At 41.6% G+C, this 21,602-nt stretch overlaps 1 protein-coding gene across 3 annotated transcripts; it reads right to left on the reverse strand.

Moving 5' to 3' along the window:
- Positions 1 to 1,254: 1,254 nt before the first annotated feature.
- LOC311049070 (calcium-binding and coiled-coil domain-containing protein 1-like) lies at positions 1,255 to 14,847 on the reverse strand. 3 transcript variants are annotated; one of them, XM_084062508.1, is made up of 14 exons: positions 14,703 to 14,847; positions 12,727 to 12,879; positions 11,517 to 11,631; positions 10,834 to 11,024; positions 9,856 to 10,068; positions 8,881 to 9,029; positions 8,675 to 8,744; positions 6,639 to 6,884; positions 5,971 to 6,099; positions 3,798 to 3,875; positions 3,335 to 3,410; positions 3,087 to 3,232; positions 2,596 to 2,660; positions 1,255 to 2,393 (listed from the first exon to the last, which is right to left on the reverse strand). In XM_084062508.1, exons 2-14 carry the CDS (start codon positions 12,859 to 12,861, stop codon positions 2,369 to 2,371), a joined length of 1,638 nt encoding a protein of 545 aa, XP_083918634.1. In that variant the 5' UTR covers positions 12,862 to 12,879; positions 14,703 to 14,847; the 3' UTR covers positions 1,255 to 2,368. The 3 variants fall into 3 exon arrangements, with proteins under 3 accessions (XP_083918634.1, XP_083918635.1, XP_083918633.1); XM_084062509.1 differs by having other exon boundaries at positions 3,798 to 3,872; positions 12,727 to 12,883; XM_084062507.1 differs by having other exon boundaries at positions 12,727 to 12,883.
- Positions 14,848 to 21,602: the final 6,755 nt, after the last annotated feature.

Below are 21,602 nucleotides of genomic sequence, written 5' to 3' on the forward strand. Positions count from 1 at the left end.
GTCCCACCCCCTGTCAGAACCTGCTAAGTTGATTGACACCTGGATGCCAAATGACATTGCTTCCATGAGCTTGGTATAAATGACCAGTAGCTGCATGTCTGCTCCCTAGTGGGCCTGGTGCTTCTTTAGCCAACTAGTTAGTGCAACTGCCAGTGAAACTTCAAACTTATGTTCAAAACCCCCATGGGACACTTTGCTTTGATTGTCTTTGATGTTAGAAGAAACGTTAACAAGCAGCTTGTCGAATAAATCTGGAATCATTTTTCACTTATGGGGTCGGTGGCACAAAATATAATAATTTATTTCTATAAAAAGTCATCTGGACAGAGTTCTTTCAAACATAACCGCCCACCGTTACTTCTCAGGAAACAGGGGGATATGTGTGGTGGTCCTCCAGTACCTTGATGGAACGGGACTAGCAGAGGCAACCGATCAAGCACACCACACCATTGCACCAAGGCATCTTTGGGCCCTCAGCAGGTGTCTTCTAATGCTTTTGAGTTGAACATTCTAAAGTACTCCAACATATTCCATTCCGATTGGGCATGATTGACTTACAAAGTTTACAGGAGTGGCCCATTTTGCGCAAAATGCCACAAATCATGAACACAGCGGCCTGTTGCAGGGACACTTTGCACGCACACACTCACAGTAGGCCAAGGAAGAACTGCCAAGCCTGTCCCTTTACAGGGGGACAGGTCTCCCTGTTAAGTTGTAGATCTATTCTCTTGCTACCCTAGTATCACCTCATCATGTTGTGTTCGCATGTTGCTCCATCTCCATTTTATCTTTAGCACTCTGACATCTCCAATGTTCAGTCACTGTAACCCTCTGATATAAACACCACTGATGTCACCATATCCCATGGCATTCTACATCGGGCGCTCGGGTGGTGCAGTGGTAAAGTCCCTGCCCACCAACACGCAGGTTGGGAGTTCGAATCCACCGAATGCATCCGGCTTTATCGGGCATCTTTATGAACACCATTGACTCATGTTCGGGGAAGGTAAGCTGAGTGGGGAGGGAATTATTGATCATTGCACGTATTCCTGTGTGCAAATTTATGTCTATATCGACTTTTGCAGGTTCGACCCTCGACTCATCCCAGCTAAACTTATGAAGTGTCCCTTGATCACTCCAACCTCTATAAGCTCCCCCTGTGCGCTAATCTGAGCCACCTGAGCAGCCATCAGCTAGATGAATGAAGAAAAGTAATTTCCCCTCACCAGGGCAAATCAAAACATTACATCTGTGTTTGTTCACTTTCATTTTATTATTTTTTTCTTTAATTTTTTAACATTCTCATATCAACAATTGTTCAAATCAATACATTCACACACAATCACTTAACTTAGCCACTTCATCATCCTGCCATACACATTCTAACATCTACACACTCGTGCAAGGTCATGGCTAATAGCTAAGAAGATGTAGAGAAGATCTTATCATCTGATCTTTTTCTGTAGTTGCAAATTTACGTCTATATGGACGTAATATCATTTGTACTATATAATATACTTAAACTATACTGCAAGTTATAACTTACTTTATGCTTCATCACACACACACATGTAGTTGTACTACATTTTTAAAAATCACATTTCTTAGAAAATCAAACATTGTTACCAAGGATACCACGCCCAGCATGAAGATCGCCTAATTTGGCCAACGCCAGCATGGCGTCACGGCATGACGTCACATCTCTAGAGATAAATACTGGTATTGAACAGAAATAGAGGAGGAATGCATCATATTTCTACCGGAGACAAGTATTCTTAGTTAATCAGCTAGTTGGATATCACCATATCTATTCCAAACAACCAGATAGAACAGGGCAATGCCAGGTATTCTCAAGAGGTCCAGAAGATAGAACTAGGAATCGAACCTTAGCCTTACAACCTACATATCTCTGCACCAAACCACGAGATCGAGCCTTACAACCTCCATCTCTAGAAAGAAGAAGGCAAGCAAGAAAGATACTTCTATCTTGTGCCACTAGGGGCAAATCTACTCCACATAAGACACTGTGGTCTCAAGCGTGGCCAGCTCGCCCCCCATAACCAGCCGGTCCTACGGATATAACAACATAATATAAGATAATCTTCTCTACAAACATTAAAAACAGAAACAAGTCAAGTCATCAGGACACTTAAGACAACAGAAGAAATAGTGCCGTGATTTCTTTTAAAGTACAGTACACATCATGAGGTAAAGCCCCTATTCTTTTCAATGTGAATCCTCAAAACAACCAGTGCAAACAAACAGACAATAAAATGTAAGAACATCTCCTGATGATGCCTTGCAATGCATCATGGATTCCTCTGGTAGATCCGTCTCAACAGCGCCATCATCTGTCTTCTCTGCGTTATTACCACATGTAGATATCGTTGTCACTGTGAAGGTCAAGAACATAGCAGTGATTACTAGAACATACATGATAGAGACAGAACATACATGATGAGACAGAAGAACATACATGATCATGATGAGACAGAACATACATGATGAGACAAAACAGTGGAACTCAATGTACTGTATTCACTGAAATAAGTTACGTATTGCAGCTTTAAAACACGTAAATGAAGGTGTGGTCACCTCAGGAGTGGCTCAGTGCGTTGAGGCAGAATCAAGGCCTTGCTTTCAGTGCATCTCCATTCCTCCTGATGGAAGAGACACAGAGATAAGAAGACTACAGAGATAGGCTACAAGAGCACTAAGTCATGTTAAATTGCAGAATGAATCACTGATAACTCATCATTAATTTAAGTTTACAAATTATTTTCTAACAATTATTTATTCCTAAATCAGTGGTTCTTGAGAATTTTAATTTCAAGGATCCCCGTAACTCTGAGTGTGTGCAAATGGAACCAAATGGATTGTATAACCATTTGTATAACCTCTCGTAGTTACAGACCTGTAAGGGACGGGTCCATTTGGAACCCCCTTAGGGAACCCAGAGGGTCCCTGGACCCCTACTTTGAGAACCACTGACTAGTCCTAGATTCTTTTCAAATCAAACACACACAGATATCGGATAGGTACAAGGTATAAAAAATGTATCTGTTCATTTGTAGTGTGAAACACACCTGCATGTCATCATATGTAAATTCTCCTTTGGTGTCGTTCAGGAACTCCAGAGGTTTCTCCAACTCCCGATGGGAAGAGGACGTGAGCACGATGACGGGGCTAGCTTTCTCCTCCTTCACCTCCTCCTCCTTCTCCTCCTCCACAGCTGAGGGGCCAATGAGGTGAGAGGATCAGAGCAGGTAACGCCGTTACTTTGGCGTTCATTAAATAAAGCAGCGATTCTCATGGCAGCACTTTAATTACTCACAGTCAAAATAGGGAGGTTCTTCATCTGACTTGGTTTCTTCTGACTCCAGCTTCTGCTCCAGCTGATGGATGAGGTCCTGTGAGGGGGTGTATTTATTCACATGCGTTAATGCATGTATGTATGCATGTATGTGTGTGTGTTTATACTGAAATGGAAAAAGGGGGACGGCTGTTTTCAACAGAGACACCTATAGATATGATCATGTGTTATGATGGTAGAACAGACATAATGTATATATATATATATGATGGTAGAACAGAATGTATATAGATGGTAGAACAGACAGAATGTATATAGATATATGATGGTAGAACAGACAGAATGTATATAGATATATGATGGTAGAACAGAATGTATATAGATATATAGATGGTAGAACAGACATAATGTATATAGATATATAGATGGTAGAACAGACAGAATGTATATAGATATATGATGGTAGAACAGACAGAATTCTTGCCTGGTTCTCCTTCTGAAGGCTCCTCAGCCTGGCCTTCAACTCCTGCAACTCCTGCCTGGTATAGTTCAGCTGCACCTGCTGGGGGCAGTATCATGCAACCGTAAGACCCTGTTTTATGTCTTTCAAAAAATGTAAAAATTAGCTCAAATAGACCATTTAATCTACAAGATTGACACGCTGTGAATATTGTAGATGGGCTATTCTGAAAACTATGGACAATAGTAATGATAATGGTAATGGTAATGATAATTATTATTACTATTAGCCTATAATGACATACCCAGAATATGGATGCCAGGTTGAAAGTGGTTAACCACAGTCCTACCATCTGAATATTCTCACTGTTGGACAGAAACTATCTCCGTTTTTCAACTTTTTAAATGTTATTGAATAAATCAGTGCTATTGAACACCCTTTGGGTTTTACACATATTGAGCCAATGAAAAGTATTAAAAAGTGCTTCTGACTAAATTGAGCATAAATCCATTGGATCCTCAAACTGTCAGTCAAACCTCCTAACTCCAACTCATGTCTTTTTTTATCTCCACATTAATGCTCAAAAACCTCCTAACTCCACTTGAGCTGTATTTGGGTAAAGTGATGATAATATAAGCATTGGTTCTCAAAGTGGGGTCCGGGGACCCCCAGGGGTCCTTGAGGGAGTTCCAGGGGGTCCCCAGCTAAATGATAGATTAGGCACCAAATGGACCCTTATGGGTCCACGGGTCCATTTGGTTCCATTTGTACACTCTCAGAGTTAAATTGACATAGATTTTACAATATAAATTGGGGTCCCAGAGATAGAAATGGCATTAAATGGGGGTCCGTAGCCTAATCATTAGGCTACGGACCTAATGCATGTCAAACTGGGGGTCCTTGAAATTAAAATGGTTGAGAATCACTGCTAGAGCCGTAAAAAATCTTCTCTTATGGGGGTCCCTGGCATATCTTTTGAAATGGGGGTCCGCGGGCTATTAAGTGTCAATTTGGGGGTCCTTGACATGAAAAAGTTTGAGAACCACTGATATAAGGACACATTCAAGTATCTGACGATGTATAAGGTCACCATACCAACTTTGATGAGGCAGTATTGTGTTGTTTTTAAAACATATTTTTTTCATTTCCTGAAAAATTAACATATTGAACATAGTTGGTTTCTGCCGACATATCATTCTGCTTCAGTTCAAGGGGAGGTCGGCAGTGTTGCCAGATTCTGTGAGATGCTCTTGGTTGCTTGTTTTTGCAGAAAATGCACTTATAACCTCTTGTGATTAGTAGTTTTCGTTCCCTACCTATGTTGATTGCACTTATTGTAAGTCGCTTTGGATAAAAGCGTCTGCTAAATGACTGTAATGTAATGTAATGTAATGTGAGAGAAACAAGCAACCAGGCCTAGGAAAACCAGACCAAAAGAAGCGACTATGGGGCCACATGTGCACTTTAACATATACATCAGCTATTTGAAAATAGCCGATCTACAAGCTCACAACGCGTCGCGATGCAACGCGTTGTGAGCTTGTAGATCGGCTATTTTAAAATAAAATCTTGCAGGGAAATTTTAATAAGCAGATCTGGCAACCCTGGAGGTCGGGGGTCTAACATGACATAGTCCTCTCTCCTATGATCACATGACACAGTGACACATATCTGTTGATGTGATATCAGTGCCAGCCTGTCTATTTGTGTCTGTTGTTTGTATATAGATAGATGCACGAGAGAGAGAGAGAGAGAGAGGCGATAAACTTTGACATGGAATCTGTCCTGGGCTTTCTCCAGTTTCCGAAACGTGATACGATGCAAAGCGTGAGCGTTTCTATTTGGAGCTGAATGTGTTTTGCACTGAATGAATGAGAGGTGTTTGCCACATGCCAGTGGTGGGGGGAAAAAAAGTACTCACATTTGTTACTTAAGTAAAAGTATCAATACTTGCGATGTAGAACTACTCTGTTACAACTAAGTAAAAGTCCGGGATTCAAAATTGACTTGAATAAAAGTATAAAAGTACTGCTATCAAATGTACTTAAAGTACCAAAGGTAGAAAGTAGTCATTGTGCAGAATGTACCATTTCACAAGTTTTCAAATGTATAAAAATCATTTGAAAATAGCCGATCTACAAGCTCAAAATGCGTCGCATTGTGAGCTTACCACTGCCACATGCTGTGATGGACTCACCCTGTAGTCGTCGTCTCTCTCTCTGGTCAGCTCCACGTCCAGCTTCTCCCTCTCCGCCCGCTCCTCTTGAAGCCACTCCTCTTTCTGCTGCAACTCGCCGCTTAATTGCTGCAATTTGTTTTGTTCAATCTGTGGCATCGGAAATATTACATTAAAGCACATAAGACCATATACAGTAGCATCCCCTATTCTGTGGCAAACAGTCAGCGCTCGCTGGAAGACCCCAGTCAGCTAATACAGTACAGTAGCTTTAATGAGCATAAACTAGACTAAGGCCCAGACTATGTTTGCAGAGGGATTTTGGGCTGCATGTTTTTTCCAATCACACTATAGCAACTGTTTGCATCAAAATGTTTTCATCATTTGCTACAATCTGTCAACATTACATCTTTTGATGTAATGTTGTCCTTGAGGAGGTTCCAGGGGGTCCCCAGCAAAATGAGGAACCACGTTTTATACTTCGCAGGTTCGGAAATAGCCGATCTACACAAGCCCACAGCGCATTGCAGTGCGACGCGGTTGTGAGATTGTAAATCGGCGAAACATTTTGAAAATCTTGAAAGATTTTGATACATTTCTGATTTTGTTTTACATATATTTTCTGTTATGAATGTTCCATGGCATGAAGAGGTCTGAGAACCACTGCAGTAGCACTATACGGCTCTCACCTCAGCAGCCTGTCTGAAGGCCTCTCTCTCCTGGGCCCAGGCGGCGCGGCCCTCAGCTAAGGCCAGGTTCTCATTGGACATCTGCAGGGTGAGCTGGGCCTTGTGGAGGCGGGCCTGGTGCAGCTCGTTGTGGGTGTGGTCCCGCTGGATCCCCGCCTCACACAGCTCCCTGCGCAGGCTCTCACACACGTGTTCTCCGGACGCCAGGCGCTGACGGAGCTCCCGGATCTCTGCCTCGGAATCCACCTGCCAGGAGGAGGAGGAGGGGTCAGGACAGGAGAGGATAGTCATTTTTTTTACGGTATGGCTCTGATGGGAGTCTCTACACAAGAACGCTACGAATGGCACTACTGTAGGTGTCACATGGACGGACCACATCAGATATGTGGTCCTCTACAGCAGTGTTTCCCAACCCAGTGGTCCAGGGACCACCAGTGGCCCTTGAGGACCAGCTAAATGATGGAAGAGTTGGTAACCACATGGACCCTTATAGATGTTTAACTCTTGAGAGTGTAAAATGAAACCAAATGGACCCTTACGGGTCCATTTGGTTTCATTTTACACATTTTACACACTTCAATTATTGTTAAACATCTGCATTACTTAATTAAAGAATTGTTATTTTGATCAACGTTTGCCTGTCATCTCTCCTATGATACCAACATCAATACAACATGGAATTGTGGACAAAATCTTATCCAACGATAACAAAATATTCTAAGTTTTGGGTCTGAGAGTCTAAATCTCATCAAATGGTGGTCTGTGGCTCAAATGGTGAATAAATAATGGACCTTGATATCAAAAAGGTTGAAAACCACTGCTCTACGGGGACCTACCACGGGTGAGGTGGTAGGATGAGGCTGGCAGGGTGCTGCGTCAGGCACTCGGAACTAGTGGCAAGCAAACTGACACTATGGGAGCCAACCCAGGCCTAAGCCAGGAAAGACATGAAGCGTTCCACCTACGTAGATGCACTACGGCGCGACAGCTTAGCTAACACTGTAGAGCTCAAGACCCTGATGCTACACAGGAGGGTGTGGCAGTGTTGATTTTGACAGCAACATTTTATTTAGTTTTAGTCATAGTCTTTTGAATAAAATTCCATTTAGTTTTAGCCATATTTTGGTCATCTAATAATAATAATAAACTTTATTTGTATAGCACCTTTCATGACATGAAATGCAGCGCAAAGTGCTTTACAGAGCAAGAATACAGTTACAGTTACAACCAATTTAACAATAAAGCAAACAAAAAATAAAATAAAATAAAAGCAAAAGCATAAAACATTAAAATAGGCAATACAGTGAGGACTTAAAAATCAACCAAAGAGTCAGCTAAAAGCAAGAGTGAAGAAATAGGTCTTGAGCTGTGCTTTAAAGCTATCGACAGAGGCTGCCTGTTTTAGGTGTAATGGGAGTTTATTCCACACTGTTGGTCCGTAAAAGCAGAATGCTGCTTCACCGTATTTTTTATATGTCATTTTAGGCACCTCGAGTAGGTCAGCACTTGAAGACCTGAGGGTCCGGTTTGGAACATGTCTCTCTAGGCAGTCATAGAGGTAGGACGGTGCAAGAAATGTTATAATCTAGTTTTAGTCGACTAAATATCATAGGATTTTATTATTGTTTCTAAAAAAAACAATAGAACGTTATTGAAAAATAAATAAATACTTTGTTGTGCGCCGGTGTCACTTCTTGCCAAAAACAGCTGATCTAAAAGGCCACAACGCTTCGCAGCAAAACGCGTTGTAACTTTATAGATTGGCTATTTGCAGCACGCAATGCATCGCACAACGAAGTATAAATCAAGTCTTAAGGGCATATGAGGTGACGGTATGCTGCTCATCTATAAACTGATGTTACGTGTCCTTAAGGTCACTGCTGACACCTCATAATGTAAATGTGGTGCGGGATGGATGGCTTACAAAGATGTCTGCCATGTGTGTATCATAGAGTTATGATATATCGGGCCAGGCTGAGTGGGTCGTCCGTGGGAACTAGGAAGAAGAGATCCATCTCTAGCCTATAAACACTGACCTGCAGAGACTTTCTCTTCTCTTCTTCGTGTTTCAGCTGACTGGACAGTTTATTCTCTCGCTCCTTCATCCTGCGGGGTTACAAAGGAACGGTCGGTTACAGCCCTTCAAAAATACAACCCTGATGGTGAACGTAGGGGTGCAACAATTCATCCAACCAATCGATGTTATAGATTGTAAAAAAAACAATGTAAATATTCGCATTACCTTTCTAACTGTGTGTCTGCATTTGTGTGTCTGTAATTGTGTATCTTGATCTCGTCTTCCAGTTCTTTGATCGCCTGCTGATTCCCTTCTTTCTCGGCCCAGAGGCAACTCAACTCAGAGGACAAGTTTTCACGAGTGTACTGCACATCCTTTGGGGGAAAAAAAGAAGAAATACAGCACGTGTTAAGACTCTTTTCTATTAATGGAATTCACAACAAAGCTGACAAAGCGACCTGACAAACCTGATGTTCTCAGTCTTTGTCTGTTTATTTTATAATCAAATGATTGATAGTTGGGAACCAAATGGACCCTTATGTGTCAGTAACTCCACGAGTGAACCAAATGGACCCTAACTGGTCCATTTGGTTCCAATTGTACACTCTCAGAGTTAAATTAACACTGACGATACTACAGTGTAGATTGGAGGGGGGGGGGAGGGCCCAAATGGTAACTTATTGTAAGTGGCTGGGGGGCGGCCATAGCTGAGTGGTTAGTGAGCCCGCCTAGGGAGCCAGAGGCCCTGGTTGCCCCAGGTTCGATTCCAGGCCACGCCAGCATATGTGTCGATGAAATGAAATTTGTCCCTGAGCAAGACTCTTAACCCCTAATTGCTCACAGGTTCTCATTGGAAACAAGACCGCAAGGACTTTCATGAACGACCTGTTAAAAGGAATTATCCTTATCCTCGCTTTGGATAAAAGCGTCTGCTAAATGACTGTAATGTAATGTAACAAATGGGGGTCTGCGGCTTAATGCATTTCAAACTGGGGGTCCTTGGTATTAAAATGGCAGAGAATCACTCATATGGACGTAAAATTCTTCTCTTATATGTGGGTCCCTGGCATATCTTTTCAAATGGTGGTCCGTGGGCTAATATGTGTCAATTAGGGGGTCCTTGACGCAGCGCTTTTACGTGTCAATCATAACCCCGTCCAGCCTACTACTGTTATAACCCTGCAGGGTGCTTTGCTGTACCTGGTGTTTCCCCTCCATCTTCCTCAGCTTCTCCAGGCTGAGCCTGAGGTTCTCCCTGAGCTCTGAGATCACCTCCTTCATGGCCTCTCTCTCGTGCTCCCACACACTCTTGGCCTTCCTGCTGTTCTCCTTCTCTCCGGCCACCTCCTTCTTCTCCTGCTCCAGAGCCTGTTTGACATCTACCAGCAGCTGCTGGCATTCCTCCAGCTGAGTCTGTTCACAACATGGAGAGAGAGAGAGAGGATGAGGGCCTAAGAATCACCTCACTGAACAGTACCGACAACGTTTCAATCCATCGGAGGTGGTTATTTAAATTAAATATCAGAGATCATAATGTACAGTACAGTATATCCTAATAATAAAAATTATTGGCTGACAAGTGTAATTTTAATAAGTGCTCATCCAATGGTCACCAAACTGCTAGTCTGAATGAGTGTTGATTTCGTCGACTAAAATTATGACGAAAAACGAAAAACGTTGACTACCTTTTTTCGAAAAACGAAATAAAAACTAAGCTATGATGACTAAAACTATGACTAGATATATTGACAATTTCGTCAACAAATAACAACTAGACCAAAATGTTAGTGAGGGACGAGTGGAGAAGAGATCCAGTAGAACTGAAAGACAAGTCATTTTATGTTTGTTTGGTTGCGCTCGGGAGTTGCGCTCTGAAAATAGCATATCTACAAGCTCACAGCGTGTCGTGCTGCGACAATTTAGTCGACTAAATCAACTATCTTATGATATTTAGTCGACAAAACTAGACAAAAACTAAAACATTTCAGATGATTAAATGACTAAAACTAAATACAAATTTGCTGTCAAAATCTGCACTGGTATGAATGCAACGGTGGGAAGCAATTTAACTTTATAATAACGTTTGTTCTTCCACTCATACCGTATTATTATTCATGTCAATTTATAGACATAATAGTCTTATTTCATCTATTATGCTCAACACATTATTATTGTCACCTGTAACATTTGAGCTCTGGACACGACCAGGAGCATCTCCTCCCCGTCCTGGTCCTCCTTCAGAGTCTCCAGCTCCTCCAGAGGTTTGGGAGCAGAGAAGGTGAAGGAGACGCTCTGACCGCACACCTCCCCGCTGCCAGCCACGTACACAAACTGGTACTGTGTCTCACTGGGCACCGGCAGGTAGAAAGCTGCAGGGAGTAATAATAATAATGATCATCTTTATTTATAGAGCACCTTTCAGACATAAATGGAGTTCAAAGTGCGTTACATTCAAGTTAGAAACAAATGTTAAAACAAATTAATAAGTTAAAGTTTAGTCGAGAGTGAAATAAAAAATGGGTAGTAGTTTTGGGTTGGTTCTCATACTTTATGTAAACTGTTAACTGAACACAAGATTGTACGCACATGCGCAGAGAAAATCTATAGTAGGTTAATTAATTAAACAAATCTAAAAAAAATAAGACAATCCCTCTATGACTTGTGTAGTTTAGACACAATGTACCACGGAAATGTGCCAAGATCTTTTAAATTCTAACAGCATACACATATCTTTAGTCTTCCTGTGGTGGGAGAATTGCTTTCCTTTATCCTTTTACATTGGGTTACAGTCATATTATTACATATGTATTTTTGAACAATACCTATAAAACAAGACAACACTTTGTTGTATGTACTCTTACCAGTGAAAAGTGCACAGCCGTTGACCTCGGTTCCCTCTGTGTAATCGATCATATTACCTTCTGGAGCCGTGGCCCACACGTATGTGTGGTAATCCTTCAGTGATGTCCAACCCACCTGGTTATCAAAGAACAACCTCATTATCATTTTTTTATAAACTCATGAACAATGAGATTACCTGCATGAATAAAGGTTAAATAAACAAAAAAATGTAATCAAAATAAAATAAAATCATGTATGTTTAAATCTGCAAAGTAACTCTTAACTGAAGCTGTCAAATTATTGTAGTAGAGTAAAAAAAAAGTACAATATTTGCCTCTGAAAGGTATTGGAGTAGTATAGAGTATGAAAAATGGAAGTAAAAAGAACCTCAGAATAGTACAGCACTTGAGTAAATGTCTTTTGTTACTTAGTTTCCAACACCGCTTATGAACCTATATGTTAAAATATGTCCATCCATCCCTCTCAGTATGTTGTATATCGTCTCTGTCGGGAGGAAACCTCATATGTCCAAAACTGTTACGTTTCAGGATTCAAATAAAAAAAAAATAGCAAAAGTAGCAGATCTACAAGCTCAAAGCGTGGCACGAGCTTGCTTTTGTCTGATGCTGTAGTATGATCAAGTAGGGCATTGGTTCTCAAAGTGGGGTCCGGGGACCCCCAGGGGTACTTGAGGGCGTTCCAGGGGGTCCCTAGCTAAATGATGGATAGGAACCAAATGGACCCTTATGGGTCTGTAACTCTGAGAGTGTACAAATGGTACCAAATGGACCCGTTAGGGTCCATTTGGTACCATTTGTACACTCTCAGAGTTAAATTAACATTGATTTTATAATATGAATTGGGGTCCCAGAGATAGAAATGCCATTAAATGGGGGTCCGTAGCCTAATGCATGTCAAACTGGGGGTCCTTGAAATTAAAATGGTTGAGAATCACTGCTAGAGCCGTACAAAATCGTATCTTATATGGGGGGTCCCTGGCTAATCTTTTCAAATGGGGGTCCGCGGGCTAATAAGTGTCAATTTGGGGGTCCTTGACATGAAAAAGTTTGAGAACCACTGAAGTAGGGCATTCATTTACAAAGAAAACACAAAAAGTTTAAAATATGGAGATATGAGGTTTCTGCCAGACAGCAACGATATTATGAGGAGGTGAGGAGATATGAGGAGATATGAGGAGATATGAGGAGATATGAGGAGGTGTCATGGTACCTGGAACAGTCCTATCCAGTCACTGCTGCTCCAGTGATGCTCAGAGGTCAGGCTGTAGTGACATTCCACTCTGCTCTGGGGGAAGTAAACTTGTCCCACATTTCTGAACAGGACCAGGGCCGGTTTGTTTTCCATGATGTGTCGCTGGGCTGTCTGTCTGTCGAGGAAGAAAAACATGGACACACGGAAACGTGATCCTGGTTAAGGCCTGAAGAAAACATGGATGATACCCAGAAATGTGTTCCCGTCGAGGCCTTGAGGAAAACAGCTGATGGAAATGTGATATGAGAGTCAGTTCAGGAATGCAGCGTTGGTCAACGCACCACATGAGCCTGTGATGACCATACCATGTTGTTTACAAACATCATTACGCATCAGCAAACATGATATGATTAGATTACCGGTATACCATAAAATCTGCATTCTTGTGCTGCGGTTAAAGCTGTAACTTTCCTCTTCCAGCCTGGATTTGAACCCCGTTTCCTGCGCAAGTGCTGATTCTTTTTTACCATCGAGCCTGATTGCTTCCTCAGGGGAAAATTGAATCTTGACCATCAGGTCAAAATTCGTGTCAGTTAAGCTGTTGGGTCAGTTAAGATGTCTGGTCAGTTAAGCTGTTGGGTCAGTTAAGCTGACTCGTTGGTGCAGGAATAACAGTCAACACTGTGCAGCAGATATATGAGCCTCAGCATCTGGCTGGAAATATTCTGGCGGGAAGATTTTGCCAATAATAGTCGATTGATAAGCTCACATGTCTGCGACATGTTGAGAGCTTGTAAGGGAGGGAGGGGGGGGGGGGGGGGGGGGGGTCCTATTACAGAGCCAACTCAGGTCCAGCTCATTAACCCATTAAAGTTGGGAAAGCATCCCTGTAATTTTAGCTATACATAGATATTCTGGAGCAACATAAGTTTTTCAAATATTTCTATATTTCTCTATTTTTGTAGACTGTGAGCTTATCTGCTATTTTGTAGACTTTTTGAAATATCTTGGAAGTGTTTGAGAAATGTTTAACAATTTTGATTTTTTTTAACACAAATCTCTTAGGGTGGTCCTTGGCACAAAAAAGTTTGGGAACCACTGATTTAGAAGGCATTTGTAGAATCGGCCTCGGGTCTTATTGGGTTAAGTGGGTAATATAATAGGATGCCCCTCACTCTCTTTTCTTTAAATATACATTTTTGGCATTTTTATGCCTTCTTCAGATAGACATAATGGAGAGAGAGAGAGAGAGAGAGAGAGAGAGAGAGAGAGAGAGAGAGAGAGAGAGAGAGAGAGAGAGAGAGAGAGAGAGAGAGAGAGAGAGAGGAGATGCAGACAGAGCCGGGGACAGACATCTACTAGAAGACAGAGGACAGACAGGAGTCAACCCAGGGACAGTGATGAGGGCACTGTGAGCCCGTGTGGAACGTGTCCTAAAGCATCCAGCTATCAGGTCACCCAGGTGCCCTCTCTCTCTCTCTCTCTCTCTCTCTCTCTCTCTCTCTCTCTTTGATTAGTGACCTAGTCAACTAGATCCTTACTCAATCACATAACAACAAGAAATGTAAGTAAGCAAGCTATATATCAATATCACAAAAGCATAGATAAATGTATCATATTGTAATATTAATTTCCTTAAAAAAAGTGTGTGGCTTTCTGAAAAGCACATCTCAGTATCATTTGAAAACATAAAATAATAATAATAATAGATCTATAGATGCCAAGTCAAAGAATGCATTGATTAAATAATGAGGAGAAATTCATTTTATAAGTTGTGGTCCATTAAATAGACAAGTCCTTAAGACTGAACACTTGAGGAAGAAATTGGTAGATCTATCCTTGTTATTCAAAGATTCAAAGAGGTTTTAAGTCACTCACACAAGTATGTACAAGTGTGTTCCTCCTGTTTAGAGAAAAAGTTGTTAATAAAGATTACAATATTTGGAAATCACTCAATAAAACTAGTGTAAGAACAGGTGTGGCTTAACACTTACCTGATGGTGAGCAGAAATTCTGAAGAGATGTATCTGTCTTCTATCTCCTTCTATCTTCTTCTATCTTCTGAAGCTTCTCAGTCTGTCTTGGTAGAGTAGTGAGCTCCTCTCTGGTTCAACACCTTATCATCAACTGAAGCACCTTGGATGATGGACAGACAATATGTACACTTAGTGGATGCTGTGCTCACTCATGGGAGATGCAGTTCCCTTACATTGCTATGCAAAGCAGATCTGTGAAGACTGGACTTCAAATCCCATTTTTTTTTGTTTACAAACACGGTTACCGGATACTATATGGTTACCAGATACAGCTTTAGTTGTTGTTGATGATGATGCTCCTTGCATTTTCTAAGTAGTGGAATAAGAGGAAGTGGAGGGAGGGGGCGGGGGGGAGGGGGGGGGGGGGGGGGGGGGGGGTGTTTTGCAATGCAAAAAAACAACCCCCCCCCAATTTGCAATTGCAACTTACCTTGCACTACCCTCATGGCTGTACCTCTGCCATGAACCCCACTGGCCCTGTGTGGACAGAAAATAGACAGCAGCAGTATATCTTATCTATCTATCTACTGTATCTATATATATATATATCATACAGCGTTCTACCAAACATAGGCCGTGGACCCGTTTCTATGGTTTACGAGTAAATATTCCCTTTTTAAAGTCACACTGAGTAACCGTTTCAATTAAATAAAAGCTATTTTTGGTATAATCTTTCACTGGTATATATTTTCACAAAAAACATTCCACAGACCTACAAGCTCACAATGCATCACATTGTGAGTGATATAGAAAAGTATACTGTACATAGGGTATATATATATTTGAGTATAGCTTGTTGTTACAGCATAGTAGCATATACAAGTAAGACGCGCGAAGAGGCAAATATTGTACTTTTGCTCTTTTAATTATTTGAAAACTTTAGTTACTAGTTACTTTGTAGATTTTGATTATCATTACAAAACATACATTAACCACTTCAGCCCTATATACGTTTCGGCTATTTGAAAATAGCAGATCTACAAGCTCACAATTTTGAGCTTTTACAGAGTATAAGTCTTATAACAGAGTATTTCTACATTGCAGTATTGATACTTTTGAGTAAAACATCTGAGTATGATTTTTATGTCTCAAATCTAAAATAAGGTTTTGGTTTCAGCTCCAAAACCTGGATCTTTTATACAGTTTGTACAAAAATAAACAGCTCTTAGAGTGCAGTGCTTGGCCTGTTGACCAGCACTGAGCACTGGGCAGTGCACTACAGACACTGACCTATGCTCTAATGCCCAATATATGCTTAGTGGTACAAAGGTCACCTCGCAGCGCCCTGTGAGCTCCTAGATGGAGCTATTTTTGGTGCGAGGCACGGTTGTACCGCCAAGTATAAATCGGGGTTAAACGCGGCGTGCGTTGCAAGTTCACCGCCAGGCATCAGCTGTCTGGGGGAAAGTAAACTTGTCCCACATTTCGACACACAAACCAGGGCCTGGGTTTGTTTTCCATCATGTGTCACTGGGGCTGTCGAGGAAGAAAAACATGGACACACGGAAACGTGATCCTGGTTGACCCCTGAAGACCAGGAACGCATCTGTGGCATTTATAGATTTCTTTGGCTATTAAAAAATAACAGATATACAAGCTCATAGCGCAGCACTCCGTGCCGCGCTATGATATTAATAAATGACTAATGATGCTATTAAATAACTCATCAGTTATCTTTTTGTTAATAGTTAATAGGAACAGCAATTAATTGGTGTCCCTTATTAATCATCATTATCACTATTTAGGCAGAAATTATATTCTGTATTCAATAATACTGTATGGTTCTGGTTTTGGGTTTGTTTTTGGCTGATGTGGGCAATTAAAATAAAATCTATTTGCAAAGAAAAGAGCAGTGATGCTAATTTACTGTAAGACTAAAAATGTGTGTCTGCATTTCATTTTGAGATGATCATTTCTACATGAATCACATTAGGGGGCATGAAATACTTAATTACTCGTACTATCACTTATGTAATATTTCCCTTAAATTGTAGGCCTTCTCGTCTCTGTAGAATGTTAAGGGAATTATTGATTGACTGAATGAAATCTTTCCTTGTTGAACTTTTATTTAAATAGGACACATTCTCATCTTTAAGCATACATGTCCAGTAATAAAGATAAAGAGCAATAGTAAAAAAAACACGTACGGTACAACAATACATAACATAATCATACAAACAGAAAGCAGAGTAGCATGACTAATACATGGTCATTTGAAGTATGACACAATAACTAGCCTATAAGTCAGAGGTTCTCACACTTTTTTGTGCCAAGGACCCTCAAATTGATATCTATGTTGATTTTGTGCCAGGGACCCCCAGAAGAGAATATTTGTGTTAAACAAATCTATATTATTCAAACTGTGAGCTGGTAGATCTGCTATTTTTAAATAGCCACGGTAACAGATTTTGCTGGGGACCCCCTGGAACCCCTCCAAGGACCCCTGGGGGTCCCCACTTTGAGAACCGATGCTATAAGTAAGTGGTTCTCGAAGTCGGGTCCAGCTAAATGATTGATAGACATGAACCAAATGGATCCTCATGGGTCTAACTGACAAGTGTACAAATGGAACCAAATGGACCCGTAAGGAGTACACTGACAGAGTTATGGTGGTCTGTGCCGTGGCCCTAATGCATACCAACCTGGGGGTCCTTGAAATTTTAAACGTTACTTTCTATCCAGTACTTATTTCTCAGAAGTTATTTCTCATTCCCTGAGCTGTGGTTGAGGTCAAAACAAGAGAGACCAGGACAAAGGAGTATTCAGTATTGTCATCATTCACCCAGCAGCTGGCTTGGCTCAGATGAGTGCCCGTGGGGAGCTTGTTAGTGAACCCTAGCGCTGTTATTCTTGGGGTGAACATTTGGTAAAAAATAGATCTACAAACTCGGAACGTGTCGCAACAATTTTGAGCTTGTAGATTTGGCTATTTTTGGCAAAGATATTTAAGTCTGTAGCCGGAGTGACAACAGGAGGAGGCCTTGTATAGAGCCCTGGGGTACTCTGTCAACCAAGTATGAATGGTAAATGGTGCATTTATACATTCACACATCGACGGCGGAGGAAACCATGCAAGGCACCAATCTGCTCCATGAGGAGCAGTCGGGGGGGTTCAGTGTCTTGCTCAAGGACACTTTGACAATAACCCAGGGGCAGGGGGTGCTGGGAATCGAACCGGCTTTACCCCACCTGAACCACTGCCATAAAGGAGACAGGGAAAGGAAGAGACAAAGCACTCGGAGGACTCACAGATGGCTGGATCCCCGTGGACGGACAGATGATGAGCTCAGGGCAGCGCTGCTCAAATGTGGGGTTAACATTGGACCCCGTTACATATGAAGTTGTCATTTATATTGAAAATGTTTCTTTGGGGTCTCCGATATATAGGTGGTTGTCAGATGTAACACATGCAGCATCTGCAGGTTCAAAGAATTGTTAAACATGTTGACACGTTTTGTGAGAAATTAAACAAAAGTTAAACTGGGTGATTAAGAGTAGAGCAGTGCACACACGGAATGCATCCAACTCAAATATTACACGCATTATTTCAAATGTGGGACAGACTCAAAAGTGTTTGTCCTGGATTTAACTCATCCTGACCTTTTAAGGCAGGGGTCTTCAACGTTTTCAGGCCAAGGACCCCCTATCTGAGAAAGAGATGAAGCAGGGCCCCCCTACTCTATATTGTATAAAATTGTGTTTCAGATTAAACTTTTTTAGTTTACTTGGTCTGCTCTTTTTTCCCCTCTACACCTATATATCTCTTTGCCAAAAATAGCCGATCTACAAGCTCACAACGCCTCGCAGCGCGAGGCGTTGTGAGCTTGTATATTGGCTATTTTTGGCTAAAGTTCTCCTCAGAAAAGGGATGCTAGGGTTCAAGTGGTTAAGGTAAAAAAAAAAAAACATATCACACAAAGATTTGGGGGATCTAACTCTGAACTCTGAGGACCCCCCTAGGGGTCCCGGACCCCCTGTTGAAGACCCCTGTTTTAAGGTCTTGCAGACAGCCGGTTAATAGTTTGAGACTAAAAGTCAAGAGTATGGTTAAAGTTTCTCTGCATTTAACCTGTGTTCACAATAAACAGCTCGTACAATTAAAAAACAAAACGTACAAGAGGCTCGTGAAGGCCCTTCACATGGCAGTCAAGCTGTTCTGTACTCCCCACAGCGAGGAAGAAGAGGTTCGAACCCGGGGAAGAGGCCGACGCACAGCAGGAGGAAGAGTCAGTTTCAGAACAAGCAATACAAGAACCAGATTCCCTCCTGGGACCGCCACAGCCAGAGAACCAGAACCAGGGCTAACGCACTGAACTTAAGAGATCTGTTCCACCTCTCCTCTCAGTCTAACACAATAACCCATGTTTAATTAGGGCTGGGCAATATATCGATATATTAAGGTATATCAATACATCGTCAGGGACGTGCACAGATAGACTCTAGGTGGTGCTAGAGCACCTGCCCTTTGCACTCTTGACCAGAAGTGCCCTTTTGAAAAAAAGAAAAAAAAACGTTTTTTTTTTTCTTCCAGTTTACAGCAGGGGTCTTCAACGGGGGGTCCTCAGAGTTACTACAGGGAGTCCGCCAAATCTTTATGTGATATGATTTTTCTTTTTACCATAGCCACTCGAAACCTAGCATCCCTTTTCTGAGGAGAACTTTAGCCAAAAATAGCAGATCTACAAGCCCACAACGCCTCGCGCTGCGAGGCGTTGTGGGCTTGTAGATCGGCTATTTTTGGCAAAGAGGTATAGGTGTAGAGGGAAAAAAGAGCAGACCAAGTAAACCAAAAAAAAGTATAATTTACTTGAGCACCTGCCCCTCAAAATGTCTGTGCACGCCACTGTACATCGTGATAACAGACCAGATATTCTCTGGGAGTTTGGATTTGGTGATATGGCATAAAGTAGGTATTACCTTTTCCTGGTTAAAATCACTTTTATTTTATTAAATAATATAAATACAAATTCTCACCTGCCGGAGGCCAATCAAGGAAGCCGCAGGTAGACCGGTTACATACAAATACCCAGTTCCTCTCCCCTCCATGCTGACCCCCGTTAGTACAACAACGGTGGAGAGACAGGAACTGCCTTCTGGGTCCAGACTGTGGTCTTCATCATTGGGACACTCCTCCTCATCCTCATTTACCACTATGTGCACTACGGCTCGTACAACCCGTTAAGTGTCCTTATTGGTCAGTTTGAGTCAAGGGTCCCAGGTGGATCTGTGTCCCAGCAGCGTTTGCCCACGCATCTGCCTTCTGGATCCAAATCCCTGCAAATCTTCCGCAGCATTTTTCACAATGTAATTGCAAAATTCATAGTTATATTTTTAGGCCTCTTATATATACATACACAGTGATAACTGTGTCCTTAGTCATCTAACCTTTCTTCAGTGTAGTGCTATGCCATGCCAACGTCATTTAGAAATGTTACTTTCTACAGTAATCTACTGTATGTGGCTCCTATATGGCACATATTTGAAGTATTGATCCCAAAATAAGTTGAAATGCTTAATGAGCGTTGGCGCCCAACACACAACAACATTAAACATCCCTCATGGATGTTCAAACTGCAACAAAGCCCTGGCTCTGGCTGTAGCCACGGTCAGTTACTGGTCAGCTAACAAAACACAAGAAATATGAGGAATTCATTCAGCTTTTAAAGCTGGTGAATGATATGTCTGTGTTAAAATGAGTGTAGCCTCCGATAGTATTCATTACTATAGACTGGACCGCGTTAGAATTGAAGCAGATAAAATGATCTTTGTGTGCTTTTGAAAACTCCACAAAAGATGTGTCGAAAGCCGACTATCAACAGCTGGATCCAGGTGTTTCAGCTTACAATAGGGCTGTCAAGGAGCAGGACAGGCCAGGGACCACAACACCAGGCTCTGATTCTTTTTTTTTTTAAGCTTATTAAACTTTTTAGAGAAGAAACTGACTGACTCCTCTGCTTCTGGTGCAGGAGCAAGCCTAGATAAGCCAGAGACATTTCCTGTACATCGCACATTTGATGTCTGTGTTTTGGTCCAAGCTCTCTTAGGTTCCTACAGACTACTGCCACCTCCTGGTGTGTAGAGTTATTTCATCTGATTTCCTCTGACGCATGCGCACAAGCAAGGTGCCATCGGCCGAACGTTTGCAATAGTTTGTGTGCCATCATGTGTGCGTTGTGGCGAGCAGAACTTTTGGACACCTGAAAATCCGACATCATCCGACGTTGAACCCAACTGCCAATCTGTAGTAAGTCTGAAGTGGTCCGTTTGATGGAGAGCCACCTTAACACACCAAAGAGTCGATCAATAAGGTGCTAAGGATGAGGTCAGATCAGTCTGAAGCCCAGTTCGTACTTCGTAGCATGACGGTGTCTGTCGCACAAAGAAAGTAGCAGACCTACAAGCTCACATCACGCAGCAGCAGTGGTGTAATGTAACTAAGTACATTTACTCAAGCACTGTACTTGAGTGCAATTCTGAGGCATTTGTACTTTACTTGAGTATTTCCAATATCCAGTACTTTTACTTCCACTCCACTACATCAAAGGGGCAAATATTGTACTTTTACTCCATTACAATTATTTGAAAACTTAAGTTACTAGTTACTTTATAGATTTTGATTATTATTACAAAACAAACATTAAACCACTTCAGCCTTATATATATTTCGGCCGATCTACAAGCTCACAATGCGTCGCAATGCGACGCGTTGTGAGCTTGTAGGTTGTCTATTTTCAAAAGATTTTTTATACATTGAAAACTTGAAATGGGACATTCTGCATAATGAGTACTTTTACTTTTGGTACTTTATGTACATTTTGATGCCAACACTTTTGTACTCCGGACTTTTTTTTACTTATA

Source organism: Gymnoscopelus microlampas (genome assembly GCF_963454915.1).
Source record: "Gymnoscopelus microlampas genome assembly, chromosome: 7".
NCBI classification, from domain to species: Eukaryota; Metazoa; Chordata; class Actinopteri; order Myctophiformes; family Myctophidae; genus Gymnoscopelus; species Gymnoscopelus microlampas.